The sequence below is a fragment of the Thermothielavioides terrestris genome, chromosome 1 (genome assembly GCF_000226115.1).
Source record: "Thermothielavioides terrestris NRRL 8126 chromosome 1, complete sequence".
In the NCBI taxonomy this organism is placed as follows: Eukaryota; Fungi; Ascomycota; class Sordariomycetes; order Sordariales; family Chaetomiaceae; genus Thermothielavioides; species Thermothielavioides terrestris.
Genome location: NC_016457.1, coordinates 3,449,328 through 3,475,247, shown reverse-complemented (window position 1 = coordinate 3,475,247; position 25,920 = coordinate 3,449,328). Strand labels below are relative to the sequence as shown.

General features: G+C 56.1%; 10 protein-coding genes across 10 annotated transcripts; 1 reads left to right on the top strand and 9 right to left on the bottom strand.

Moving 5' to 3' along the window:
* Nucleotides 1-31: 31 nt before the first annotated feature.
* On the bottom strand, nucleotides 32-1,888 carry THITE_2107950 (uncharacterized protein). Its single transcript, XM_003649374.1, has 4 exons — nucleotides 1,309-1,888; nucleotides 1,080-1,233; nucleotides 616-1,014; nucleotides 32-454 (listed from the first exon to the last, which is right to left on the bottom strand). Exons 1-4 carry the CDS (start codon nucleotides 1,758-1,760, stop codon nucleotides 146-148), a joined length of 1,314 nt encoding a protein of 437 aa, XP_003649422.1. The 5' UTR covers nucleotides 1,761-1,888; the 3' UTR covers nucleotides 32-145.
* A 305-nt stretch (nucleotides 1,889-2,193) lies between these two features.
* Nucleotides 2,194-4,015, bottom strand: THITE_2107948 (uncharacterized protein). The gene is made up of 3 exons (XM_003649373.1): nucleotides 3,677-4,015; nucleotides 3,323-3,609; nucleotides 2,194-3,261 (listed from the first exon to the last, which is right to left on the bottom strand). The coding sequence occupies exons 1-3, from the start codon at nucleotides 3,801-3,803 to the stop codon at nucleotides 2,329-2,331; spliced, it is 1,347 nt and encodes a 448-aa protein (XP_003649421.1). The 5' UTR covers nucleotides 3,804-4,015; the 3' UTR covers nucleotides 2,194-2,328.
* Nucleotides 4,016-6,372: 2,357 nt separating this feature from the next.
* On the bottom strand, nucleotides 6,373-7,873 carry THITE_2107942 (uncharacterized protein). Its single transcript, XM_003649372.1, has 6 exons — nucleotides 7,626-7,873; nucleotides 7,515-7,565; nucleotides 7,396-7,441; nucleotides 7,261-7,334; nucleotides 6,983-7,189; nucleotides 6,373-6,895 (listed from the first exon to the last, which is right to left on the bottom strand). Exons 1-6 carry the CDS (start codon nucleotides 7,636-7,638, stop codon nucleotides 6,501-6,503), a joined length of 786 nt encoding a protein of 261 aa, XP_003649420.1. The 5' UTR covers nucleotides 7,639-7,873; the 3' UTR covers nucleotides 6,373-6,500.
* Nucleotides 7,874-8,015: 142 nt separating this feature from the next.
* On the top strand, nucleotides 8,016-8,939 carry THITE_2107941 (uncharacterized protein). The gene has a single exon (XM_003649371.1). It carries the CDS (start codon nucleotides 8,244-8,246, stop codon nucleotides 8,844-8,846), a length of 603 nt encoding a protein of 200 aa, XP_003649419.1. The 5' UTR covers nucleotides 8,016-8,243; the 3' UTR covers nucleotides 8,847-8,939.
* Nucleotides 8,940-9,838: 899 nt separating this feature from the next.
* Nucleotides 9,839-10,569, bottom strand: THITE_2107940 (uncharacterized protein). The gene has a single exon (XM_003649370.1). The coding sequence runs from the start codon at nucleotides 10,442-10,444 to the stop codon at nucleotides 10,049-10,051; it is 396 nt and encodes a 131-aa protein (XP_003649418.1). The 5' UTR covers nucleotides 10,445-10,569; the 3' UTR covers nucleotides 9,839-10,048.
* On the bottom strand, nucleotides 10,570-11,835 carry THITE_2107939 (uncharacterized protein). The gene is made up of 3 exons (XM_003649369.1): nucleotides 11,271-11,835; nucleotides 10,997-11,158; nucleotides 10,570-10,921 (listed from the first exon to the last, which is right to left on the bottom strand). The coding sequence occupies exons 1-3, from the start codon at nucleotides 11,693-11,695 to the stop codon at nucleotides 10,912-10,914; spliced, it is 597 nt and encodes a 198-aa protein (XP_003649417.1). The 5' UTR covers nucleotides 11,696-11,835; the 3' UTR covers nucleotides 10,570-10,911.
* Nucleotides 11,836-13,660: 1,825 nt separating this feature from the next.
* THITE_2107938 (uncharacterized protein) lies at nucleotides 13,661-15,584 on the bottom strand. The gene is made up of 3 exons (XM_003649368.1): nucleotides 14,217-15,584; nucleotides 13,936-14,153; nucleotides 13,661-13,849 (listed from the first exon to the last, which is right to left on the bottom strand). Exons 1-2 carry the CDS (start codon nucleotides 15,262-15,264, stop codon nucleotides 13,990-13,992), a joined length of 1,212 nt encoding a protein of 403 aa, XP_003649416.1. The 5' UTR covers nucleotides 15,265-15,584; the 3' UTR covers nucleotides 13,661-13,849; nucleotides 13,936-13,989.
* A 64-nt stretch (nucleotides 15,585-15,648) lies between these two features.
* Nucleotides 15,649-16,059, bottom strand: THITE_2084589 (uncharacterized protein; the record flags this gene model as incomplete). The annotated part of the gene is made up of 1 exon (XM_003649367.1): nucleotides 15,649-16,059. One exon carries the CDS (start codon nucleotides 16,057-16,059, stop codon nucleotides 15,649-15,651), a length of 411 nt encoding a protein of 136 aa, XP_003649415.1.
* A 948-nt stretch (nucleotides 16,060-17,007) lies between these two features.
* THITE_2107935 (glycoside hydrolase family 47 protein) lies at nucleotides 17,008-19,127 on the bottom strand. The gene has a single exon (XM_003649366.1). The coding sequence runs from the start codon at nucleotides 19,033-19,035 to the stop codon at nucleotides 17,224-17,226; it is 1,812 nt and encodes a 603-aa protein (XP_003649414.1). The 5' UTR covers nucleotides 19,036-19,127; the 3' UTR covers nucleotides 17,008-17,223.
* Nucleotides 19,128-20,376: 1,249 nt separating this feature from the next.
* On the bottom strand, nucleotides 20,377-21,835 carry THITE_2107933 (uncharacterized protein). Its single transcript, XM_003649365.1, has one exon. The coding sequence runs from the start codon at nucleotides 21,416-21,418 to the stop codon at nucleotides 20,612-20,614; it is 807 nt and encodes a 268-aa protein (XP_003649413.1). The 5' UTR covers nucleotides 21,419-21,835; the 3' UTR covers nucleotides 20,377-20,611.
* Nucleotides 21,836-25,920: the final 4,085 nt, after the last annotated feature.

The window sequence follows — 25,920 nt, the reverse complement described above, 5'->3', positions numbered from 1 at the left end:
ATGCACCATCGTAGTGTAGTGTATGCCCCAATGCAACCAACCAGGCGGCCCCCGCTTTGAGCTGAAATCAGATGTGAAAAGCAACAAACCCCCTTGATGCAGCCACCCCCTGCCTCCCCAGAACCGCACCATCCTCAAACTGCACTCACAAAGGCGGCCCAAAGGGATCGTCCAACCCCTTCCGCTCCGCCTCCCCGCCAACCTTCCGCCTCTTGGGATCCCTCGACGCCTGCGACAGCGGCAGCGGCGCGCCAAACACGGCGGCGTCGTCCTCCAGCGTGCCGCCCTTGCCCCCGCCCCTGCCCTCGGCCGGGTCCCGGTCCTCCGAGTCGGCCCGCCGACTCGCCTGCTCGCGCCGCGCGCGCTGCAGCTCGACCAGGTTCCACCGCTCCGGGTCGTGGCACTTGTTGAGTTTCTTGCGGATCGGAGTGATCTGGGCTTTGATTACCGCTCGCTGGTTGGTTATGGGTTAGCGTTAGCATCGTGCGTTGGCATGCTGATGGTTTCGGTGGGGTGGGGACAAGGGGACGGGGACGGGGAAGGGGACAATGGTGGATTTCAAGGTTTGTTGGGGCGGGAAGGGCGAGAAGAGAGAACGAGGGTGGGGGGTGTTACATTTGTCCAATGCTCCCTCCGCTCGGGCAGTTCCTTCGAGAGCATGTCCCTGCACGCTTCTATGGCGCCGAGGACCTTGTCGCGGATGTGGGAGCCGATGATCTGCGCTCTATCCTCGCCGCTGCCGCCACCGCCGCTGCTGCGGGGGGCTGTGCGTTTCGGGGCAGCTGGCGCGTCAGGGCCGGAGGAGGCCGGGGTGTCGGCGCCGCTGTTGTTGGCGGGCGGTTCGACGTAGTGGAAAGTTTCGGTTATGAGGCGCTCGGCCAGGCCGCGGTCGGCGAGGGAGAGGGCGGCAAGCATGATCTGACTGGGGGTGTAGTGGAAGTAGGCGTCGGTCATGAGTGGGCTGAAGCGGAGGATCTCGCGGGCGCGGTGCTCGGCTGCGGTGAGGCGCGCGGGCTGTTAATGCGCCAAGTTAGGGGGCGGTCTTTTGCAGAGCGCGTCGGACACCCCCGAGAACTTACCTCAATCCCGGGCAAGGTGGACAACTCCATCACGGCTCCCCGAAGGGCCCGGAAGGGATGCTTCACGTCGATGGCGAACCGTAGCCCCTGGCAAAGGAGGAACTCGCCGGCTAAGATCTCCTCCGGATTTTCTCTGCCGAAGGTCTTCCCAAAGCTAGCAGGCAGATAGCAAGGTCAGCATCTTTTTCGTCGGCAAGTCCTGCCCCCTCCTTCCCAGGCCCAGACTGACTCTGTTATGCTTGGAAACGCGCCCTCGGCCTTGCAAGCAAAGAACAGGGCGACAATCAACATCTCTGTCGGCGGATACGTCATGATGCTGTTCGTCACGTAGAAGCGCCTGAAGAAAGCGGCAGCCGTGGCCTTGATCTCGTCGGTCATCTCGGCGTGGTCGCCGGCGCGCAACAGCTCGGATACGTAAAAGGTCACCAGCAGGGCTTCTTCGGCGGGCGTGAGAAACTCGGGCAACGCGGGGGTGGAAGCGCCGTCGGGGTCGGGAGTGTTCGCGCTCGACGTCGGCGCGGATGTGTTTCTGGAGGACGCCGGCTGGGAGGCGAGACGCTCTGCGATTCTGGCTCGAGCGGCGGCATTCGTCTTCTCGCGCATGGCTGCTAGCTGGGACGGCGAAAAGGACCACAACTGGTACTGCGAGGACTGCCGGTACCGCGCATCTTCGGTCGCCATGGTTGTTGGCCCGCGCAGTTGTCTGCGTTCCACGATCGCGGGAAAGGTTGCTTGGACGATGCGGAGCTCAGCGCGTGGTGGGGATGGGGAATTTGGAGCTGCTCCCCCACACTGCAGCTTTGGCGTCGGGAAACTTTAACGCTAACGTTAGCGGTTCTTGGCAACAAGGGTAGCTCGATCCGCTCAGATGCTGCGCTCCCAGATTTTCGGGCCTGTTCCATCTGGTCACCGCTGGCACACTCCATCCCAGGAAGTGTCCATTACAACCACCCTCAGAAAACGCTAATACTCGATCCATTCGTCATAAGCAATGCCTTGCGGTCTGCAGGGTTAAGTCATGTCTACGGAGGTACACCTTCGATGGGGTTACAAAAAGCACTAACCACCACCGCCCAGCAATCCAACGCGGATCCAGCCACGGACGCAAACCGAACTCAACACCAAAACGCCGCCCGAACAGGTTGTCTTAAAACCCCAAATTCCGACCCTCGAACACGATGCCTCTGCTCGGCCCGATCTCACCTGGACAAAGCCTTCACACACGCCCTCACCCACAGGCCGCTCACGGTCAATAACCGATCTCCCTTCTCGCCGGCACCGGCGGCGGCGGCGGCGGCGCGGGCTTCTTCGCCCTGCTAGGCGGCGGCGGCGGCGGGGCCTTCTTGATCCCCGCCGGGCCGAACGACGAGCTCACCGTGTTGATGCTCGGCGAGCGGCTCAGGCTGCCGACGCTGGTTGCGGAGCTCGTGCTACGGTTGCCCCAGTCGGGGCTGCCCGTGTCGCTCGCCGTGTCGTCGTCGCGGTCGGCAAAGACGTTGTCGTCCTTGGTCGTGACGATCCTGCTCACCGGGCGCAGCTGGCTGCGGAGGGCGCCGACGTTCGCGATGCCGTGGCTGGTCGCGGCGGAGGTCGTCGGCGTCGGCGTGCTGGTGCCGGAGACGCGGCTCCGCTCTCGGTCGAGGTTGGCGCCGCCTTGGAAGCTGTTTGTCCTGCCGATGACGGGGCGGGCAGGCCCGTCGGTCTGCTGGATTTGCGACTGCCGTCGGACGTTGCTGAGGTGAATGGGCATGCGGACGGGTGGCGCAGTCGACTCTGTCTCTGGGATCTCGGCGGTGCTAAATGTGTTTGACCGCGGCAGGCGCTCGGTGTAGCTGCGCGTTGTGTTGGACCTGCTCCGGACCGTCGGGCGGCGCTCGACGGGTCCGCAACCCGCTCTCGCGGTGCCGGGCCAGTTCTGCCGCACTCGTCGGAGCTCCTCGGCGCACCGCTCGTGGTAGTCGATCTCGGCGTCAAGGAAGTGGGTCAGGTCCCGGACGCTATCGACCTCGGCGTCCTGAATGTCCTGCATGCGTCGAAGAACGTCCTCGGACGATTCTTCGTACTTGGCCTTCGCGGCGCGGAGTTCCTCCTCGAGCCGGAAGTCGTCCCTCTTGGCTTTCTGGAGCTTCGTGGTGCTTGCATCATAGGTCAGACGGCGGTTTTCGAGCTTTTTGCGCGCGGCCTGCGAGAGAGCTGTGAGCACGCATGTCAAGGGGGTCCGGACTCCGAGATTGGCAACAAACCTGGTACTCCTTCATCATGGCCAACGACCTCTCGAGCGACTCGAGCCAGGAAGTGGTTGCTTCCGCGACGAACGCCTCCTGGATGGCCGAGATTCTTTCGTTGGCACGACCCATCGTTATCAGGCAGTTCCCGAACTCGGAGTCGGCCTGGAATTCTTCGCCGTGGCCAACCATGGTCCGTCCGAGGTACCCAACGGGGAGTGCCTTTTCCTTATCTTCCGACGAGTCGAGGTGGCGACCGAGCCATTTTATGTACTGGTTCATCGATCTTTGGAGACGCTCCATGCCTGGAGAGCCGCGTGTCAGCACGCATCCCTGGAGTCCATCTTTTTGAGCCGACCGAAGACAACTCACCCTCGAATCGCAGTGCCATTTCGGTTTCGAGCATCTTGAAACCGTCCGACATGGTTGTCTTGGCCTCACCACCCATCTTCTCTCCCGCCCATTGGAAGGCGCGGTCGATCTTCTTGGTGAAATTCATCGTTGTTGGAAGTCTTCAGAACGCAACCGAACAGACTGTGGCTTGGAAGGGAACAGGAAGGCTTCGTTATGTTCCACAGCTCGCGGCAACGGGGTCTTTTTGGTCTTCGTGTGTGGAGGGCTGCCAACTCCCGTGTTGGCTCACCAACCTCTCGAATTTGGCGTGGTGGTTGGGTGCGATCCTTTGCTGTAACGAGCGACGTTCCTCAATGCGACACTGGCATGTGTGCAGCCAAGGATCAAATCTAGTGGATTTGTTTGCGCAGTTTATGGAAAATACGGACCAGGGGGAACAAAAAATAAACCGAGAGACCACGAGACTCGTCTCGGGGGCGAGCAAGCCTGATATGTCAACGAGCGTGAGGGCCAGTAAAGGTGGCAATGGTGTAAGAGCCCGACTTGCATCTCTTGGATTGCGAAACTCATCAAACGGTTGAATGGAGATCCCGGCCTTGATGGCCAGGGACAGGGGTCTGGGCGTGTCGCTCCAGACCACTGATCTCGCGGCACCGCCTGCCCTTGCAGGGATCTGGACAATGCCCAGCAGCAAGCAGAGGGAAAGCGCCGAGCATGCCTGACTGCCAAGGGCGGGACGGGCGACCAACCTTTGTTGATACATCAACAGGTCGGAAGCGCCTCCCAACCCCAAAACAAAGCGTCAAAAAGGAGACGGAAGCCAGAGGCGACGTTCGGCCTCCGGGTTCAGGCAACGTATCCCAGTTTGCAGGACCCGCCGCATAACGTTGAGGGACAACCGGGATCCATCGCCTGCCCCAGCAGACGCGCGTCTGGGAATCCTGGCCGTTGCAATTGGTGGTGACGGCCGGTTCTCGAGACCGTGGCTGGTCTCTGGTCGATTGATCAGAACCCTTGGCGGGACGGTGGTATGGCAGACAGCGGCCCAATGCCAGACCTGTTGTGGGTTTGTGGGTTCGGGACCGCAGGTTGTGACGTCGTGAATGTCGGACGCGTGGGTTTCTGGAGCTCTGCTGCAGGGTCCTCCATTCTCTCGGGGCAACTCTCAGCGAACCATCTGTGAGGCGCAGCCGTTTGTGGTCCCCATCCCAGATTGCTGCGCTGCCGCCCGGCGAGACGCGGATTGCCCAAGCACGTTCAACTGCCGTGCAGTGTGACGGCAAGTAACTTCTCCATATCCGTCGTTTTTCCGTACCTGAACCCCCGTCGCATCGTGCTGGCATGCATGTCCGGGGTGCAGTGTCCCCAAACGAGGGCCCTGGTCGGGCCGTCCAGTGCCCTGGCCTGCCTGAAATTCTCCCCCAACCTCCCGCAACACCGTAACACAGGAGCAGATAGGTGGGACGCCATCCATTTGGAAGCAATTATCCGTCCTGTGTATCCGGACGGATGCAGTTCTCCACCCATTCATCGGGACGGGAATTCTGTTTCGTGCCTTGCCTGGAAAATTGCTAGCTTCTTCCAAGACACAGCTTTGCAAAGACCTGCCGTGACCGTTGATGCCAGCAGCAGCCAGCCAACAGGAACCGCGCCCTGCGCAGCGTCTCGCCCAGAATTAAACGCCAGAGAGCTCCGCGAGTCGCCATGTTCGAGCCCTGGGCGCCAATCGTGGACCTTGTCCAGGGTTTGCCGAACACACCGCAGCGGCCCCCACAACCGCCCAGAGGCTGATATCAGCACCCCTGTCTTCGAAGCTGTTTCAGCCTCAGTCAACCACGACTTCTCCTTCTCCAGTCATTCGGCTTACACCACAATCAGCGGCTGCTCGGCCGCCAGTAGATCCAATCGATGCTGGCTGGGCAGGAATTGTTGACGCCGGCATCCACAGCGTACCTCCGACGAACCTCGGTCATCACCTTTTGCAACTTGGAATGCGCCGGGTGGTTGCTGAGAATAGAGCATGGGATCATGGAGTTGTCTCTCTGTCTGATCTCATCCATGAATTCAGGGCGTGTTGTGATTCCCTCCCATCTCGCTTCCGTCGATCCCGCGCGCGATGTGCAGGCAAGACCTGAGCCCGGTGCTTCGATGCAGTCGATCTCCCGCGGACCATGGAAAGACGGGGAGGCTCGTCGCGGTTTGGCAGTCAGGTCGTCTCACCGGATGAAGTGCCTGATGTTGAATTGTGACCGCAAGATGACTACCGCACCTTCTGCGACCTTTCTGTTGATCGTTTCTTTGATCCCTCCCAAAGAACGTCTTCACCTTGGTCACCCTCGAATTTTCACTCGAAACAAACTGTCTCAACCCCGACAGCTAGTATTGGTATTTAATACGCCATGGGGAAAAGCACTGCTCAGCTCGCTCTGCAGAACCACAACTCCTCGCTCTTGGACAACTTCTCTATACCCATTTGCTTTGAACGCCACATTCAGCCAAGAGCTCCCGCAAGGAGCCATGTGGTCTAATCACGAACGACCTCAAAACGTTCCTCGTGAATTTTTTCGGGTATGCCCAGCGAAATGAAACGCCCATTCCACATGGGAGTTTCGCACGCTTTCAATCCGCGCCTGTCCCGGGTACAACCCAAAGTCCCTGTATCGGAATAACCAATGCCATACCCCATACGCCGTCATAAAGTCTGCGATCCAGCCGATCCGCTCTCCCTGTTCTGCGACCGGCAAAGATGACCGACCCACCCCCGTCGTCTGCGACGGTTGCGTTCCCCCTCACGGAGAAGATAAAAAAAAAAAAAAAAAAGGAAATAAAAGGAACCAGAGTATCAGACCGTCCCGCTGATGCTCAGCTCGCGGATCTCCTGCAGGACCTGCTCGACGCGGCTGTCGAGGTGGCCCTGGGCGTACTGCTCGCGGGTGTCGGCGTCGAGGTACTGCTGCACCTGGGCCATGCGGCTGTAGGCCTCGGCGCAGAAGCGCAGCTGGATCTTGACGAGCGCCTCGAAGGACGGGTCCAGGTAGGGCACCCGCAGGTCGATCAGCTGCGGCAGCTCCGTGCACAGCTGCTCGTTGAGCTGCTCGTACGCCGCCTTGGCCATCTCCATCTCCTTCTCCGCCCGCGGCAGCTTCGTCACGTCCTTGTCCGGCTTCTCGACCAGCTTCTTGACCTTGGCGCGCAGCGCGTCGTAGTCGAGCAGCTTGTGCCCGCGCTTCTTGATGCCTGTGGAAGAGTAGAGCGTCGTTTGTTAGCGAGCAAGAGGATGGACAATGAGTGTGCTGCAGGAGGCAGGGCGGTTGGGGGACGAACATTCGTTTACGTCGGGGAAGTAGGCGCAGAACCGCGAGATGGGCTCGAGGACGGTTGTGCGGTATGGCCCGTCCAGCGCCTTGATCGTCTCGGCGTCCAGGTCCTCCACGGCCTGCTTGTAGCTCCTGCTCACGCCGTCCTTCGCACCCGAGTCTCCGTAGAAGGCATCGATCGTCTCGGCAATGCGCATTTGAGAGGCCGTCATTGCTGCGCACATTTTGGTTAGCTATCCGCGCACCCTTCCCGCCAAGGCTTAGCTGACCGCCCATTTCCCGTACCTCGTAGCGAGTCCAGGTACCCCTTGGCCTCTTTTTGTAACCGCAATGACGCCGCCTCCATTGTCCTAAATCGCCTGCCGCGTGTCTCAGTACTCGTCCTGCTCGGGTCGATATACCAGGGCGCCGTTCTCGTACCTCTCCTCGACTTCATAATCTCGGTCGTTTGTCTTCTCGACGTGGCCTGTTGAACCCGGTATCAGCAGCAGCACGGGCAAGTCGGCAGGGCGGGTGTCGGGGACAGGGCGGCGACGGACCAGTTTTCATCATAACCTGCGTCGTAGCGCGGTTGACGTTCTTCTTGAAGCCTACGGGAGCGCGTCAGCCTAGGCGAGTAGGTACATCGAGGGCATCGCGGGGTCAAGTACCCGCCCAAGACATTTTGGAGGATTGTTGCTGCGTCCGCTCTTGTTGCTGTGTACCGTGGATTCGGGGTATCGAGACCGCTCGCGTGATGCGCGAAGCTGGGAAGCAAACAAAAATGCTCGTCGAAAATGGCTATCGTTGTCAAGTTTGAGGTTGCTGGTTCCGGGTTCCAGGAGGAACGTGCTGGGCACTTCGGCCTTGATCCTCCTTGTCGCACATGCCTGAGCGGATGCTCGCTGTGGCGGTGCTGCCCAGCGTTCACTTTTTGCAGCGCCTGTGCCCCGCACCAGACTCGATTGGAACCAACGACGTCAGCAGTGCAAGCCACACTCGGCAAGGCTTCCAGTGGGTCAGCTGCTGAACCCTGGACCTGGATCCGCTGATAGACTGCTCTTCAGGCAAAGAAAAAAGCTGGTGCGATGCGCCGCCCTCGCAACAACAGACGCTCTGGAGACGAATTGGTCGGACACGACCAACCCCTCGGACGATGCTGTAATAAGGCATGATTTCTGGTCCCTCGCGTGACCTTCCGCTCCTTTCCTGTGAAACGCAACGATCCGCCCGGCGCGTCCGCCACACGCGTCTTCGCCGACCTGCCGACACCAACCAGCGCCGCCGAGATGGCCGGAGTACGGCGGATCATGATGGTCAGCCTCGGCAACCCCGGGCTGAAGTACAGCCTCACATATCACTCGGCCGGCCATAGGGTGCTTGGGGACATCGTCTCCCATCTCGGTCCTCATCAACCGGCCTTCTCCGAAAGCACAGTTGGGGGGCTAGCGACGCTGTCGTCCGTCGGCCCGCGATACTCGCTGTTCCAAAGCCCCGTGCTCATGAACATCTCCGGGCCGTGGGTTGCGAAGGCCTACAAGAAAGTGCTCTCCGACCACCAGCTCATGCCCGCGGAGCTCGGCTTCATCCTCGTGCACGACGACATGGAGCTGGACTTTGGCATGGTCAAGATCCGGGAGTGGGACCGCAGCGCCCGCGGGCATAACGGAGTCAAGAGCGTGAAGGACGCACTGAAGGCGGGCTCGGCGGGCAAGTGGGCGCGGGTCTCGGTGGGGATCGGCCGGCCGGAGGCGAGAGACAGGGAGAGCGTGACGGACTTTGTGCTGAGCAAGATGTCCTCGAAGCACGACGCCATGCTGCGGAAGAACGGCACTGCGGGGCTTGCCTCCGCGCTCGGCGACCTGGAAGGGAAGTGGGGGTTCTCGGCCTGAAGCGAGCAAAGCCGCTGAGACTGGTCGAACACTGGCCCTCGAATGCCTGATAACAATTCACGATAATAATACCAGCGATACCCCTTTCCACTCCTACCTGCGGGTGCTCGGGTTATTGGGTCGTGCGCCAGAGGAAGTGCTCAAGGAGACCACGGGGTCGGGGACGATGCAGCCGGCGGTGTTGCATGAACTCATCGACAGAGCGAACCCATTTACTTCCTGCCCCGCGGCTCGCCTTACTCTTCTCCGCTATGACTCCATTACTTTGGATTCTGGTTGATGCAGCCATCTCCTGGAATCAAGCCAACCAACTAGAGCAAGACCGGGCTGTGACGCAGCCAACATCAGGACGCGTGGTCGGGGCCTCATCCGTCCAGAATATGTTTCCCCGTGGAGCCTTCGCGAGGAGCATCCCATCCATGTAGGGTTCGACTCCCGTCCAGTTGTTTGGACTTGGGATTCAAGACGGTGATCCAAGCCTGCCAGAGGTCGAAGGACACATGGCGCCGCCCGCCCTGATCCCTGTAGCTGCCAACCCGAACCCCCCCCCCCACCACCACCCAATACGTCCCATATACCGTCATCTGCCGCACTGTTCACGAACATGGCCGTCTCAGGAAGTGCCACCGATGGCAGAGAGCCCCACTTGCACAGTAGTCTCAGCCCGTATACGCCGAGGAAACGTCGCATTCAGCACCCGCCAGCTTGCTACGAGCTCGGGTGGTTACGCCGAGGACGCTCGGCCTGAGCTGCACGGCCACGTTGCCGTCGCGCCACGGTGAGGAGAACATCCGTGGGTGAAGCGGTCTCTCACACGGCAGCCAAGCTGCTCGCCATCGTGCCTGGAGAGGCACGAAACCTTGTCTACCCAGGGGTACGATGCTCGCAAGAAGATGCGAAAGGGAAGCACCCTGCTCTCGGGGGAAGAGGGGGTAGAAGTTGGGGTCGGCCAAGGAACGAGTTGAAGGAACTGCAGCAAGTGAGCCTTGAAACCCCCCCCTAAAGATGGTCAGCAGATCCGTCCAACTCGTTACAACTTAGAGGCTGATGAACAGCATATGGTAAAACTATCAACGCCGCCGTGACTTCACTTACACCCCAAGCAACCAAAACCAAATGGAGAAAAGAGACAAGATGCAGGAACCGACAAACCGGACAAGCGAGACACAGACATGAAGATAAAAAAAAAAAAGACAGAAGAATCACAACTTGGACCCCTTCCTCACCCCCCCAACCGGCCCCGCCCCACTGCCCAAGCCAACAACAACCCCCTCCTCCTCCCCGCGCGCCATCGCATCCCCCTCGAGCGCCGCGCGCGGAATCTTCAGATCCGTCCCGATCCGATCACGGTCCCCGCCCTTGCCCCTATCCCGCTTTTTTCCGCCGCCGCCGCCGCCGCCGGCGACAACAGAAGGAGGGTACGGCGACGGCGACGACGGCTCCGCCTCCGCCTCCATCTCTGCCTCCGCGGCCGGGTCCGGCTCGCGGTCGCTGGTCTCGGCCTTGAGGTCGATGGGGTCGCCTAGCTGGGAGGGGTTGCAGGGCTTGTTGCCGCGGGCTTTTTCGGCTGCTAGTTGGCGGAGGGGTTTGTGCGGCATGTTTTCTTCGTTGTTCTTTGCCTTGGGGGTTGGTTGGTTTGGTGTTTGGTGGCGGTGAAGGGGGTGGATTTGGCTGGATGGCTGAAGCTGAATCGGCTGTGGTTACTTGATGGAGGGAGACGTATGGGAGCCCTTCTCCCATATGCTTGGTGTATGTTTTGTGCTCAAGACATAAATAGGTAGGAATAAGGGGTCGCGATCATCACGTTTTTGCTGGTATATAGGAGTCTCTTGTGGAGTGCTGATGTCAGATGACGTCGCGGATACGCAAGAGCCGAATGAGTCTAAGTGAAGGGCAAAGACTGCCATTATACACTAGAATAATGCTGATAATAGGTAAACCCAGTGCCCGCTGCCCATCCAACCCGTCTATCCGTTGCCGTGACCCTCTTATCCAGCCATTAACTAATGTTGGAATGCATGGTGCTTGGTACCCAACGTTGCCGCGCCGCGCCTTGTCATCCGTATCATACGTCCCTATTCAATTCCGCATCATCCGTTAATCATGGACACATAAAGAAAGCAAATCGATCATCACTCAGTCCGGCTTACGCAACAGCGCTCAAATCAACAGGCAGGATTCTGGCATCCACCGGCTTGCACTTGATGGTGCGGCTGGAGTAGATCTGGCCCATGGTCCAGTTCGGGTTCTTCCACGTGGTGTCGGTGCAGTCCAGCGAGAGGTTGGCCGTGCCGCGTCCCGTGAACGTGGTCCTGCTTTGCGGTCAGTTCTGGCCCGGCACAGAATCGCCGTCTGGAGAGAGGGGGAGGGGGGGGGGGAGAAAGGGAGAAAGACAGAGCTAGCGCCTGGGGGATGTAAACGTACGGCCATTGCGGATCGCGGTCGTCGCAGGTCCAGGTCTGGTTGACGCGCAGCCGGTTGGCGGGCCGGCTGAAGTCAAAGCTGGTGGCGCCGATGCGCCCCGTGTCGTTGCATTTGTAGGGCATGTTGCCGTAGAAGAAGTCGCTGAGCTGGTCGCTGGTCGCCTCGCAGTGCGCCGTCGACTTGTCGGCCGGGTTGTACAGGTCGAACGACACGAAGCCCCACGAGTTCTGGTGCGCCGGCGTCGTGAAGACGTACGAGGCGTGGAAGTCGAAGCTCCGCGCCAGCCAGGCGAAACCGCGGAACGACGTGTCGGTGCAGCCCTTTGTGTCGGCGGCCTCGGCACGCGGGACGGCGACGGGCGAGGCGGACGTGGTGAGGGCGAGGGCGAGGAGGGAGAGCAGCGCGGAAGGCGATCGGAGATGCATTTTGGCTGGTTTCCGATCCGACCGTTGGCGGTTCGGGGATATTGGTGAGTATGGAGCTGGGAAAGGGGGGTCGATGACCGTCGGGAAAACGGCAAGTTAAAACGTGAGAATGCTCAGGTTTGCTGAACGCAAAGTGTCGATCTTCACCGAAAGCGACGGCCAACCGCTCCTCAGGGTCTTATGGCCCACTCCACGCGCTGGATTTCCTGGATTGTCTGCTGGTGAAGAGTTGGTTAATGACGATCTGGGAGTTCCGCGCGGCAGGCTGTCTCCTTTATATTCCGTGCCCGGGCGAGCCACACCTCAGTCCGCAGCAGGGGCAACCGCTGCCGGGCCCGGAATCGCGGGTGGCACTGCGTGGAGCACGCTGTGCTGCGCCAACCACGCGGATCCGGTTGCGCCGCAGATGACTGCCGCCCGCTAAAGCCCCGCCGGGTCCTCAGCGGCGCGACGGTTGCCGATCTTCTCGTGATACCAGGTCCAAACGGAGACGGGAGAATTGGGTCCGTGGCATGACTTGGCCTGGGGTGGCCAATCGGCCAGATAGTGCTTGGCAAAGCGGCGTACCCGAGCTTATGGTTTCCAGTTTTGTTTCCAGATCATCGGACGCTCGGGCGGCTGCTGAGTGCTCCCAGCCGGTGCAGTGCCCACTATCACGTCCAATCCGTGTTGACCGCTCTGTTTGAAACTCGTATTCCTGACCGGTCTCGCCAAGACGCAATCAGACATCGCCGCTGCAACGCTGGATTGGCGAAGCGACCTGACTGCATGCAGGGCTGTGAGCAGCAGCCTTGGGCAACAAACGGCACTCAGCCCACTCGTTGCCCTGATTGGAGCCAAACAAGCAAGCGGTTGTTGACCTGGTTCCAGCGCGTGCCGTCGTGCCCCTTCCAACGGTTCTGCCAACGGTTTTGCTGCCAGATGCCGATCACTGTTTCCTCCCTGGGCCCAACAAGATTCATCCTCGCTGGCCAAGAGCACTGCCAGTCTTTATGCGATTCGGGTTCCACAGATTGGAGGCCGCGCTTCTCGCTTTGAAGTCGGTTCGATAAAGCGCCGTGTTACTCCGGATTCAAGTTGAGCCGACTTGGCACGGATGAAGAAAAACAAACCAGAAACGGAAGCACTGCAGAGACATGTCCTGTGCACCTAACACGGGTTGAATTGCTGTCAAGTGCTGCGCAAATAATCTCAAGGTCCTAGAATTAGGTACGGCGTGGCCGTTCCGAATGCCGCCTAATTAATTAGGTAGGCCTGGCGAGACACGGCTGGTTCCCCCGACGCAAGCCTCCCTTTCTACCTACTTGCCTTTGTCCGATCGGTGCTCCTAGCACCGACTCAAGCCCGATGCGACAGGAGTATTATGAGCTGATATCAGCCCACAAGTCCGAAGAACCGGGTGAGGTTACACTACAGGCGTAGCTTGGCCAAAAGATGTTTCTACTACTTGAGCGCCGGGCATGCAACCGAGCCAAGCGGCGTGCGCTCGGGTTTGGCCCGCCGTTTTCACAGACTTTCACATGCACATGCCAATAAGTACGATATACGGCTGGTCTACACTAGTCGGACTTGTCGATGTACGGGCTACACCAGCTCAACCGGTACCCCTTGGTGTTTGCCAGGGGGGCACGACTGCGAAGCGAGTGAACGAAGTCAGGAACAACGAGGTGGCCATCCTAAGACTCGCGCGTGTGCCATGACTGCCAAACTTTATCTGCCCTGACCGTGGGAATTTCACCGGTCACGCGGTGGCAGGTGGCTGATCTGTGTGCTGAAGAAGAGAAACGGTATCCGGCAGTGCGAGAAATTATCATGCTAGTTGAACAGAAACGTATCTGAGACAAGCTGGCCCCTCCAACGATCCGGCACCGATGCGAGAACAACCTGAGTCCGGGCTCGATTATGGACAGAAATTACTAACGAGGAGCTGCGGATGACCCTTATGAAGCCATTCAGGTGCCCAACTTCCCTCGACGCTAGGCGTTGAGAGTACCGACATGAACTTTTCTGACTCAGAGATCAGTATCACCTCTCAACAAGTTTTGTGCTAGCCTCCGGAGCTACCATGGGATCGACGTATCTATACGTATGCGACCTGGTGTCTTGGGCGGTAGCTAGCAGCGGGATCCCATTTCATTGATTCGATGCGCTCGACTATTTACCCAAGGCCGGTACGAGGTTCGCGCTCCGAGGTTAGCAGACTCGAAGTTGCGAGTGTTCGAATACTCGGTTTCTCATACATTGTCATAGTCTCGTCACGCTAAAATACACCTGATTTTACCCCAAGCAGCCCATCATTCCGCGTCCAACGGTGCCTTGGGCGGCGTGTCGTTCACCTGGACACCGCCGCGCTTTTTCTCGTGGCTGTCAGGCATAGGCAGGGCCCAGCCCCCTTCTCCCTCAGGGGTAGCAAGCCACAGCCTGAGAAGATGTCTCCTCGGAGCCGGGGGCGCGAAGTCTGTCACACAGTCAGCCATTTCCATCCTCAACGAATCCTCAGATCCCGTCTTCGAACACTCACCCTTATACGCCGTCCTCGCGTGCAGCAGATGCGCGTTGCTGACGAACTGGATATCGCCCACCTCGAGCACCATGTGCAGCGCCTCGCGCTGGCAGGTCGCCTCGAGGATCTCCATCGCCCTGATCTGCTCGGCGCTCAGCGGCGGCACCTTGCCGGCGTCCGAGAACCTCGTCAGGCTCCGCACGTAGTACGGATCCCACTTGCAATACACCCGCCCGCGGCCGCCGTTCTCCAGGTACACGACCGGCTGGCGGATCCACTCCTCCTGCCCGTCCGACACCTCCCCCTTGCGATCAAAATACCACACGGGCTTTGTCAGCAGCTCCGCCACGTCGGGATGCTCCCGCTGCAGCACGTTCCACACGCGGTGCACGCTGACAATATCGCTCTCGCCGCCCTCGGCCGCGCGGTGCAGGCACAGCAGGCCGACCACGTCGCAATCATCCGCGTGGAAGAACTGCCGCGCGGCGGTGCGGTAGATGCGCACGCTGTCGATGCGCGCCGGGTCGTCGCCCACGTCCTTGACGTGGCCCAGCACGTGGCCGCGGCCGTTCTGCGACACGAAGTAGCCCAGGTACGCGCCGAGGCCCATGAACGCGGCCGCCGTCTTGAGCGGCGGCCACGCGTCCGCGGGGAAGTGCTTGAACAGCACGAAGCCCTTGCCGTTGAGCAGGTCGTCGCGCAGCGCGGCCAGCGTCTGCCGCAGCGGCGCCGGCAGCGGGAAGGTCGCCTGCGAGATGCCCGTCAGCGGCGTGCCCGACGCGATGAACGCGTCGGCTGCTGCGCTGAGGTCCGCGATCTCGGCGGGCGTGAGCTCGTGCACCCAGCGCTCCGGGTGCGAGGCGAAGTCGGAGGCTTGCCAGACTGTGGGGCCGGTGATTTCCTTGGGGAAGGCGGAGTAGGGCTTGAGGAGGTGGTAGAGGGGCGGGTGTTGGCCGGAGGTGCGGATGCCATCTGGGAAAATGTGGCGGGGCGCGTTATCGTTGCGCTTGAGTGGTGAAGGGGGAGGCTGTTGTTGGGCGTCGTCCACGAGGAGGCCGGGCGCCATGGTAGCTGGTGGGATGGATCGATCTGGGAGGGAGGCCTTGTCTCGGGAGATGTTGGAAAGAGTATGGCGGATTAATCGCACGGGATAAATGTATGGCCGGCACTGGCTGGGACTGGAAATTGAATGGACGCAGCGAGACAAAGATGGCCTGAAAGGCGTCTTATTTCTCTGGTATAAGTAGTCCGCCTGACGGGTTGAGAATTCCGGCGCCGGGGATGGCGTCATCAACGCGGTGGAGAAGGTCTTGAACACGTCGATGTTGCAACCGGTTGATGAATAATCCGTCCAACTTGGTTGTTGTGACATTGCGATATCATATCCGCCGATGGCGTGCTCCTTAGCCTGATGACCAGCCCGCACCGTCCACCACACTCCCCGAACTAACTAGCGGCACATCCAAACCCCCCTGTTCCTCCTCCGCATCTCAGCAAGTGCGTTTTCCTCGCTGGCCATCTTACTCGGCCCGCAGGCGATGTTGAGTTTGCCCGCGTCGATCGTCGGTCTTGGGATCATGGCGCGGCCTTCGGGGGCGGTGGCAAGGACCAGTTTGGCGTCTCTCAGCCGAAATATCCAGATATGGTCGTAGTGGTTGTAGCTAAGTAGCTGTCCCGTGATCTCCACCGTCCCGGAATTTCGAACCAGGGCGCCGAACTTGTGGACCATGACCTTGCGCATTTTGCTGACGACAATGTTGGCGAGCTGCGGCTCTATCTTCTGTTCCAGAATGAGGTCGTCGAGGGCATCAGTGAGTGCGGTGAGGAGGGTGCATTTGTCGTAAACCGAATTATCGGCCATGGTGATGCGTGCTCGTGACTCTGCTTCTATGAAGTACAGCGTGTCATGAACGATGGAGACGATGCTCTCTCGCTAACGTGAGACAATGAGGAAGGCTGCTTGGCGGATGATAGCTCAATCCAGTATGGCGATGGGTCAGCGACAGAGGAGCTCAAGAAATGGAGGTTTCATTCTCGCAATGGTCCTCCCGTCCAGGAGCAAGCATGACCGAGCTGACGGTGACGGTGACGGCGAGGACGAGGGGCGCGCAGGAAGGCAGGATGAATTCCCGCTCGCGCTCAACCAAGCTACAAGAGCAAAAGAGGCAACGAGTGCAGAGCAACAGGAGGTTCTTTCCCATCCGTCTCACCAGGACTGAGTGCAAACGTGGAAGGCCGGCCCATTGTCTGCTATGCTAGAGCCAGCTGTGTCCTCTGCCCGGGCCTCAAGGGGCAGGACTGGCAGCATCATCTGGCGACACTGCTCTCTGCTACATACAGGTAGTTGCCCAAGGTCAAATTGGCAGCGGCAGAGTAAGCAAGTGACCTGCCTTGCGTTGAGCAGCCCGGCGAGGAAGGCACACACACCAAAATCACTGCCTTTCCGGTCGCTCAAACGCTCTTCCTCTTATGCTCCACCTTCAGTCTGGTGCGCAGTTCCTCCTTGCCCCCTTCGAGACATCAAAAACGGCAGGTTCAGTCCAGGACCACGGTCAAGCAGCAGCTGCAGAGGCCGAGACATCCCAAAGGGGTGATGACACTGCAGTGCCATTTTTGGGTAAGATCGCGTGAGCAGAATGGCTCCTTGAAAAACTGGGACACTGCGGGAGAATCTGCGTTGGCGGGACCGCCCAGCGCGTGGGATACTGAGAGCTCCAAGCTGTCCTCTTATTACACCTCGAGCAGGCATTAGGTGCTCAGGTCGTAAGACACCGTCAGTGGTCCTCTCTCTTCGGCTACCCACGGCCCCTGGCAACACTGCAGACTGTCGTGATAGAAAAGAACACAATCGTTGAAAACAATTGAAAACAGAACCCAACTCTACATCCAACTCTCTATCCAAAAATACCTCAAGGTATGTCCCTAATCTTCGACTGTATGTGCGAAAGTGACTTCCCCCATGGCCACGGCCGGCCGAGACCATGCGACTAATAACCAAAGTATCCGACTCGCAACGAATTATCGGTCAAGGAAGCAGCCTCTTCAGCGGATGCGCCTCCGTGTTGAAGACGTACTCATCCAGGCTGATCAGATCCGGTTCGCTGAACATCAAGTAGAAATATTTGAGGGTCTCGCCCAGCCAGAAGCTCTCCATGGAGTCGCTCATCTCCGGCTTCTCGTCCGTGACGGAGATGTCGACCAGCGCCGAGTTGGCCAGTGGCGTCTTGGTGTTCTCCTCGATCGCCTCCCACATCTTCCAGGCCGCCTCCGGCAGATCCTTGCGGCCGGTGATGCGGTACAGGATGAAGACGCTCTCGATGGCCTCGGGCCGCAGCACGTAGCGCGGGTCGCCGACGGAGACGAAGCCCTTGGGGATCCGCTTTTCCTTCACGAATTTCTCGGCCCGCTCCGCGTCCAGTTTCTCGTCCCGTCCGGCCTTGGCCAGCACGGCCCGCCGCCACTTGTCCTCGTCCCACGGGCAGTGGTCGGCCGACTCGCACGGCAGCATGCGGAACGACTCCGGCATGATGCCGAGCGGCATGCCCTGGTAGGTCCAGATGCAGCCGTCGGTCAGCTTCTCGCCCTTCTCGACGTGCGTGTCGTTCTGGATGAGCCGTCCGCCTAGGGCGAGCATGCCGCCTGCGAAGCACACCAGGTGCTGGGCGTCGGGCCGGAGCTGCTGCACGTTCTGGCCGTTCTCCGGGCGCGACATGGTCACGCCCGCGACGAGCACGTCCTTTTCGTCCGGCAGCATGGGCCGGAAGAGGTTGTAGCGGATGGCGGTGTCCATGGACGCCTCGTACATCTCGCGGTACATGGGAAGCAGGCCGCCGACGAGCGCGTACGTCTTGGGCAGGTACTCGTACAGGGAGTCGGCCATGGCGCCGAGCGTGTAGTCGATGTGGTCGCCGAAGATCTCCTTCTGGGCGTCGACGATGATGGGCCACATGCCGGGCAGGCGCGTGGTCTGCTGCTGCTTCTGGAGCAGCTCGATGATACGCTGCGCGGCGTCGTACCACTTCGGATCGCCCGTCAACATGGACAAGCGGATGAACTCGAGCGAGAAGGTCCCAATCTCAGCCAGGAGGGTGTGCTCATGGGCGACCTGGGGCTTGCGCCAGCCAGCGGCCCAGGCATTCCATCGCGTGACGGGCATCCGGTTGGGGGTGTCGAAGGCGACGTAGAGCATCTCGCCAACCTCGCGGGCCTTGGCCAGGAGACGCTTGTCGCCGCTGAGGTCATAGGCGGCGAGGAAGCCGCCCAGGTAGCGGATGTTGGTCTCAAAGACGTTAATCTCCTGGGAGGACACCTTCTCGAAGTTGATTTTCGAAGCGGCGGCGACGGCCTCGTCGAATTCTTCCTTCAGGCCCATGATCCACAGCGTGTCCAGGCTGTCGACCAGCGTGGCGCCCCAGCCGCCGAAGGGGTCGTTTCTGCGCCCGGACACCGGCCTGAGCTCGTCGCTCATCCAGGCGTACTTGCGGTACGAGCTCCAGCAGCGCTGGAAAGATGCCTTGACGGCTTCTCGCCTCTTGAGCCGCACCTCGCGGTCGGAGGCGCTCTCAGGACCAAAGTCCTTCTGGACCTTGGGCAGGGCCAAGGGCTGCCCCGTCGGGAGCGCTCTCATGTCCTTGACGGGGTAGCGGGGTTGCAGCTGGCTCCATCGCGTGTGCTGGGCCTCCTGGTCCGACCCGCGGTCGCGCGCCGGGCGGTCTGCGGCACGCCACATCGGCGCGCTGGCGCCATCGGCATCGAGTCTAGGGAAAGAATATAAACAGAAGAGGACCACACCAGTGAAAAGTATAGCCCAGGTTCTCCTACGGCCGAACGGCGCCATTTTCTTGTGGCTATGGCGGTCTGCCCACGCCGATTGCCAAAGGCGCCGATTGCCAAAGGTTGTTTGCTGGTCAGGTTTCAGCTGACCCGAGTTTGAGGAGCTTGAGCGAGAACTCGGCAGGCGGTTGGCTAACTAACGTTACCGGGTTCGTGAACCAGAAACTGAGCGGGGCGTATCTAAGAAGTGCCATTGGCGAGTCTGTTGCAATGTGCCGAAAGGGGCTGTATTACAATACGGTGGTGCCTACCCAAGACCCCGCGACCCCTGAATTTCAACCCTCAACCCCAAGACAATGACGGCATCGGATTTCGCCGCCAACCTTAAACCCACGTCTTTGCACGACACAGTAAAGGAAATCACAAAACCCCCCTAGTCCGCCGGATAAAGCAGAATGGCTTCCCAAGAAGATGGGTAGACTCGAGCGCAGCATAAACAAGGTCAGAATTCGAGCCTTTGAGGTATGTACGTCCCGCTTCATTATCGAAGCTAGCTCGCAACCTACACTATATCATGGGGCACGTCATCGGTTCCACAAGATCGCCGCTTTCTAACGGCGATTCTGATAAACCTTACTCCATACCTAGCATGCTGGTCCGCCGCGTTCGTGCATGGAAGGTGGCCCTGGTCAAGTGGCATTTCGACGTCACTCACTGCCTTTTGGCGGTTCGCCAAGCCCACTCCCGACCTGCGAGTGCCGGCCTGCAGCGTCGAAACAAATCCGAGCACGAGTGTCGAGGACTCGACACAGCATGGTCGAAGACCAGGCTGTGCAGGAGGCTGTGCAGGAGCTGTTCGGTCTCCCGGCCGCTGTCGGAACCAGCGAGCTCCTCATCAAGCGGCTTAAATTGATTATCCTCATCCACCAGGGTCTTGACTCTGCGCCGCTGCTCTCATGGGGTCCTATGCCCGTCCCTTTGAGGTTACCTAGCCAATACCACAGGACTGATATCCACCGGCGAGTCGCCAGGTGCCATCGAAAATAGGCTCCTTCCAGGTTTAAGTTGACTGAGGCGACTGTGATTGTACGGACGGATGCATTCAGGTGTCACTTGATGAATGTACATTCCTGAAGCGCGCTGGGTCGGGGCAAGCCATCGCCCGGAACCGTTCTTGCTAGCTCGTGCGAGCCTACAGTCTCGATCTGGGTCGGCCGAAAACTAGTCAAACAGTCAATGCTTCCAAGACGCCACACGCCCAGCGCCATTTTCTGTAAAATGGACGAAAGCAGGCGTTTCGAATACTTGGCAAAGAGACTCGAGTGGGCGGATGGGGAATATACTGGTGTGGCTGCGAGTTCTCACGAGGCGGAGTAACTGTCGCGGCAGTTGGGTCCAGGCAGGGCCGACCCATCCACATCAGCAGAAAAGAGTATCTTAACGCCTGAGATATCTTTTCTTTTCCTCATTTTTGCCCCCTTTTTTTTTTTTTTTTTTTTTTGTAGGCTAGCAAAGAATCTTTAGGGAGCAGCAAGAGTCATCTCTGAACAAGAGTGGCATTTTTCTTTTGCACTCATCATGTGGTATAGGAACGCTGAACCCTAAGAGGCAATGCCTTCGATCCGATCGACCGCACCCCCCTACTCTTGATGCAGCCACTGCCGGAACCACGCGACGGCGGCGTCCTTGCCTCTGACCATGGCCGCCCTCTCGCCCTTCTTCTCCGCATCCCCGCGCACCAAGCACCCGTGCTCGACGCCCGGGAAATGCTGGTAATCGAACGGCACATTCTTCTTCAGCAGCGTCGTAAAGGTAAACTGCTTCAGCTCCACCGGGTAGACGGGGTCATGCTCCGGCGCAAGCAGCTGCACCGCCACGCTCGTGCTGACGCCCTCAATATCCGGGTGGCCCAGCATGCTCGGGTGCGCCGCGCTGATGCAGTCCACCAGCGGCTTGCCCGTGGCCTGGTCGACGAACTCGTCCGCGGCGAGCCGGAAGACGGCCCAGCCGCCGTAGCAGAAGCCGATGGCGGCGAGGCGGTCGTAGCGGGCGCGCAGCGCCCGCGCGTAAGCCACGATCTCGGGCTCGCGCACGTCGCGCGCCTGCCGCTTCATGAAGCTCGGCAGGTCGAGATCGCCCCAGCGGCCGGCGAGCAGGGGCTCGGCCGGGACGACCTCGCCGCCGAAGAAGTCGGGCAGGTAGACGTCCGCGCCGGCCTCGTGCGCGTACGCGTCCGCGAGCAGCCGGTTGTTGCGGAACGTCCAGCCGAAGACGTCGTGCACCATGAGCACGGCCGCGCGCGGGGCCGAGGCGTCGGACGCCTGCGGCTTGGCGAGGTACGTGGCGTTGGGCAGGTCCGCAAGCTTCGTCTCGGTGCCTGTCGGCGTGCCCTCCCAGAGGGAGGCGCGCAGGCAGCATTCGGGGCGGGGTTGGGTGTCGGCGGACATGTTGGCCGTTTGATACGTTTGTGGCGTTGTCTGGAGTGCTTGCTTCTCGAGGTTTGAAAGGAGGTTTGAGAGTCGGTGGTGAGACAACACGGGGGAGTGGAGAAAGGGTGAGGGGAATTTGTACTTTGTCTATCGGTCAAATTCCTGTGAGCCGGTCGCTGCATGTCTATCAGAATGAAGCCACTGAGTTGCCAGCGTCAGTGGGGTTGGCGACGCCGGAGTTAAGCTCAGTGGGACATCCAATGCCCGAATCGCGAGCACCGAGATGGGGTATCATTCGACGGAGGTCGGAGGTCGAGGACGCCGGCCCGTGGATTCCTTGTCCAGCTTCTCGAATGGTAGCTAGCTACACCGCGTAGCAGCGTAGATAGAAGTTCGATGTGACTATACCCGAGGGTTGAAGGAAAAGTGGGGATTTTCGCAACCCTCTTGACAGAGCTACTGCGCTGGATGGAGACAATGAAGCTATCACGAAGTGCCTGATATATAGAGATGGTGATCAACGATAGTGTTGTTCGTTGTATTGATCAAAGTGTGTATAGGAGAGGGCTACTCTAGGCATCTAGATCTGTGGCTCTGGTGGATCCTAATTACGGTAGTACGGCCTATGGGTGCCGAGCCCCTGGTATTAAGGCCTAGGTTCTAACACACCCCCCTAGATCGAGCCATGGCTCTGGCCTATTTACTGTATTTGGCAATCTTAATGCTATTGCTATCCTCTTGATCTTCCTAATTCGGTTGTTCTATAGTATTAAGGTCTTCCTATCGCCTAGATCCTTCTAGGTACCTACCTATCTCAATTCTATATACTTAGATAGTAAACTGAACCTTCTTCTTAGCTACGGCTACCGGCTTGTTTACTAGTTATTCCTTCTTATATACCTAGTTAGCGTATAGTTCGATTAGGTACTTGATATTGATTAGGTTATATATAGCAACGAACTGCTTATAAAGCTCTAGGCTTAGCGCCTTTGTTAGGCTATCTACTAGTATTTCCTTAAAGGATATATATTCTACTTTGATCCTCCTATTCTATACTTCTTAACGTAGCTAATGATTATAGATATCGATATATTGCAACTTAGTCTATAGAGTAGCTACTTTAGCTGTAATTAGCCTAATCGTCTAACGATTATTATATTGAATAGAAAGGTAGTAGTTGTTTAGTTCGATCGATAGCTCCTTCAATAGGCGCTATAGGAATATACCTTCCTTAGCCACCTACGCTAAGGCAAGGAGTTCTACCTCTATAGTTAATATAGTAATAGTATCTTATTTACTAGTGTACTATACAATAAGCTTATTAAACAATATAATAGTATAACCTTATAAGCTCTTATAGTCAAGGCTATTATTAGCAAAGCTAGTATTGCTAGCTACAATTAGGATATCGCTATTGCCTAGTTGGAGAGCTAGGAACTATATTTTATAGAGGTAATATAGTACTCTGTTAGCTACCTTATAGTGTTCTAGTCTAGGATTCTAATTGAACTATATAAGCTATAACATTGTAAAGGCGATATCTAGCTATATATTAATAGCTATATATAGGATAGAGCTAATCTTCCTTTAATATAGGCCTATTGAACTACTAGTTGTAATCTCTAAGTATAGGAGTAGTTTCTTTATATCTATAGGTGTTTTCTCTTTTTTCTAGTCTTATATAAGCTAATAGATCTTCTCAATATATACCGTTTAGCTAAGCTATACTAGGCGCTTTGTTTAATCGTAGTAGACCTCTATTCTAAGGAACTAGTATAGGTTATCGCCGCCTATAAGTTTGTAACAAGCCCTTAGGCCATTGATCAGTTCTTCTATATACTTATAATTTCTTTTATAGTATATAAGGACAATGTTATCGATGTAGAAGAAGGTGATAATACCTTTGTTCGTTATAATATAAGGTTTCTAAGGCACTGCTTGGAAACCTAGGTTCTCTAATATAGCTGTCAGTGCCCTTTGCTAGAGAAGAGGCGACTACTATAGGCTATATAGAGCCCTCTTTAGCTTTAATACTGTTTTAGGCTTATAGTAGCCCTAGGGTATCTATATAAAGACATCCTTGTTGATCTCTACATTTATAAATATATTGACTATATTGAACTACTTTAATTTAAGGTCGAACTACGCTATAGTTGTAAGGACTATTCTAAACGATTATATAGCTAGCGTTGCTATATAGTTCTTTTCCACCAAGGTCTTCTATTGTTGATCGCTATAGACAATGAGTCTTGTCTTACATTTGACGAGGTGCCTTGTTTTATTAAGCTTATAGATATATACCTATATACTATTGAGGATCTAGTTGCCTTTAACTTAATCGTTATAATGGCTAACCTCCTCCTAGGATTATTTAATCTCGTAGCTATATAGGTAATTACGTTTAGCCTCTAGGAAAAGCTCTCCTAGTAGATAGTCCTTAAGATCTATATACTATTTTGGCTCTAGTAGTAGTTGTAACTAGTAGATAGTACCTAGCTTATTTACTTGCTTTAGCTAAGCGACTTTCTTATAAGTAAGCTTTCTTTCTTCTTCCTTCTATTCAACTAGGTAGGTTATCTTCCTAATTAGGCGCCTAGCTTCTACCTTTAGGCCTAGTATTCCTATATAGAAGGCCACTTACTATAGTTTAAACTAGTGTTTAGCCTCTATTCTAGGCGCGCTAGGGGCGCTCTCCCTCTATTTAAAGGAAAGTAATAGTGATAATAATAAGCCAACAAATACTACTACTATAAGTATAGCTAGTAGTATTGGTAGTAGTATTAGGTATAGGAACTTAGGGAAGGTTCTAGAGGTATTGCCCTTAACTACGATAGTATCTAAAGCTTCCTTAGTAGTAGTGATCACTTTTGCTTATTTAATCTTTGATAACGTACCTATTGTTATAGTAGGCTCCTCTTCTTTAGCTTCTTCTTCCTTTACTATAGGCAATAGTTCGTTGTTACCCTTATAATTAGTATTATCTATATACCTAGCTTAAAGCTAGTGCTTTAGCTCTTTAAGGTCTACCTAGGCAAGGCTCTAAGCGATTTTATACTTGTCGCTAGAGAACATTTGCCTCTTGTTAAAGATAATATTATAGGTACAAACTACCTAGTTGGTAGATAGGTTCTAGATACAATAGATGTTCAAGGAGTTGTATCTAATAAGATACTTAACCTATACTCTTAGTCGAAGTTGCTCTAGGCGTTTCTACTTCTTCTTTACAGTATCTATTATTGTAAATGCCTTATAAATATAGACCTTTAGGTAGCCTTAGTGTAGCTTGTGCTTTAATACGTTAAGGCCGTCTCTAGTAGCTAAAGAGCTGTAAAAACGCTCTAGTAGTATTCTCTATTCGATAGTCAACTAGAGTGTTCTATTATATAGATACATTGCCATTCTAGTGATCTCTAGCTATAGTTGCTATAGCAACCCTACGCTATTGGCTATCGCTCTAGCCTTCTCCTTAATTATACCCCTTAAACGCTTAGCGCCGCTATTTTAAGCAAGGGTATTAGGCGTAGAGGGCTCTATCTTAATGCCTTACTTATATGCTTAGTTAATAATAATATTTACTTAGGTAAACTCGTTGTTATACTATAGAACTTTGATCTATAGTTTATACTATATTCTAAGGAACTATATAAAGTATTTAATAGTTGCTAAGATACTAGCCGCCTTATAGTTATATAGGTAGTAATCCTATACAAGATCTAAATAACGGTCGGTTGCTAGGAGCAGGTATTTGAAGTACTATCGGCCTTCTTTATAGAGGTATAGATCTAGGGCGATCCTATTGCCTAGGCTAAAGTCGAACGGCCTTAGTATTTGGCTAGGGCAGCGTTTTGCCTTGCTAAGGCTATAGCCGTTATACTCAATGGTCGAGATGCCCTTGATTTAGCCTCCTTTTAAATAGTTAACGAAGTATTTTAGTACTCTAGGGCCTATATAGCTAAGGCGTAGGTACTACGTTATAGCATCTACTACACTCTCTATATATCTTACAATACGTTTAAGCTTCTATATTTTGATTGTAAAGGCTATAGGCGTATAGTCCTCTAGTACGTACTCGAGAATATATTGTTAGTAAAGCTTGGTAGTATATCCGAGGAGGAGTAATCGTACTACCTAAAAGGGTAGTTTAGTACGCTCTATAGGCTATTGTCCTACTAGATCCCTCGCTAGTTAAGTTATTCTAGCAACACGATGTTATAGGCGAACGTTAGGCAATATATAATGTTATATAGCGTAATAATCGCGATACCCTCGTCGTTCTATAGTTTAATATCTATCTTACTATAACCCTCGATCTAAACAAGGTACTTGTCTACCTAGACGTACTTATTAGGCGCTATTAGCCTTAGAGGGCGTTTAAACCTACTAAGGTAGTTAGCGATATAAATAGTTGACCTTAAATCTAAGATTACTAAGTTGATTAGAGGATACAATTCTCCTACTTAGTATATTACTTAGATTACTATAAAGCTCGTTGAGCATTTGCCTATAGCTCACTATATATA

What these genes read in the sequence shown, in the direction of transcription:
- THITE_2107950 (XM_003649374.1), bottom strand. Translation starts at nt 1,760, where the DNA reads ATGGCGACCGAAGATGCGCGGTACCGGCAGTCCTCGCAGTACCAGTTG. An exon ending in CCACCTTGCCCGGGATTGAG is followed by an intron (nt 1,015 to 1,079) that starts GTAAGTTCTCGG and finishes GCGCATTAACAG; the next exon opens with CCCGCGCGCCTCACCGCAGC. An exon ending in GGAGGGAGCATTGGACAAAT is followed by an intron (nt 455 to 615) that starts GTAACACCCCCC and finishes ATAACCAACCAG; the next exon opens with CGAGCGGTAATCAAAGCCCA.
- THITE_2107948 (XM_003649373.1), bottom strand. Translation starts at nt 3,803, where the DNA reads ATGAATTTCACCAAGAAGATCGACCGCGCCTTCCAATGGGCGGGAGAG. An exon ending in AATGGCACTGCGATTCGAGG is followed by an intron (nt 3,610 to 3,676) that starts GTGAGTTGTCTT and finishes GCGGCTCTCCAG; the next exon opens with GCATGGAGCGTCTCCAAAGA. An exon ending in CCATGATGAAGGAGTACCAG is followed by an intron (nt 3,262 to 3,322) that starts GTTTGTTGCCAA and finishes GCTCTCTCGCAG; the next exon opens with GCCGCGCGCAAAAAGCTCGA.
- THITE_2107942 (XM_003649372.1), bottom strand. An exon ending in GATTATGAAGTCGAGGAGAG is followed by an intron (nt 7,335 to 7,395) that starts GTACGAGAACGG and finishes GACACGCGGCAG; the next exon opens with GCGATTTAGGACAATGGAGG. An exon ending in GTACCTGGACTCGCTACGAG is followed by an intron (nt 7,190 to 7,260) that starts GTACGGGAAATG and finishes AAATGTGCGCAG; the next exon opens with CAATGACGGCCTCTCAAATG.
- THITE_2107941 (XM_003649371.1), top strand. Translation starts at nt 8,244, where the DNA reads ATGGCCGGAGTACGGCGGATCATGATGGTCAGCCTCGGCAACCCCGGG.
- THITE_2107940 (XM_003649370.1), bottom strand. Translation starts at nt 10,444, where the DNA reads ATGCCGCACAAACCCCTCCGCCAACTAGCAGCCGAAAAAGCCCGCGGC.
- THITE_2107939 (XM_003649369.1), bottom strand. Translation starts at nt 11,695, where the DNA reads ATGCATCTCCGATCGCCTTCCGCGCTGCTCTCCCTCCTCGCCCTCGCC. An exon ending in GACCGCGATCCGCAATGGCC is followed by an intron (nt 11,159 to 11,270) that starts GTACGTTTACAT and finishes ACCGCAAAGCAG; the next exon opens with GACCACGTTCACGGGACGCG.
- THITE_2107938 (XM_003649368.1), bottom strand. Translation starts at nt 15,264, where the DNA reads ATGGCGCCCGGCCTCCTCGTGGACGACGCCCAACAACAGCCTCCCCCT. An exon ending in CGCGAGGACGGCGTATAAGG is followed by an intron (nt 14,154 to 14,216) that starts GTGAGTGTTCGA and finishes ACTGTGTGACAG; the next exon opens with ACTTCGCGCCCCCGGCTCCG.
- THITE_2107935 (XM_003649366.1), bottom strand. Translation starts at nt 19,035, where the DNA reads ATGGCGCCGTTCGGCCGTAGGAGAACCTGGGCTATACTTTTCACTGGT.
- THITE_2107933 (XM_003649365.1), bottom strand. Translation starts at nt 21,418, where the DNA reads ATGTCCGCCGACACCCAACCCCGCCCCGAATGCTGCCTGCGCGCCTCC.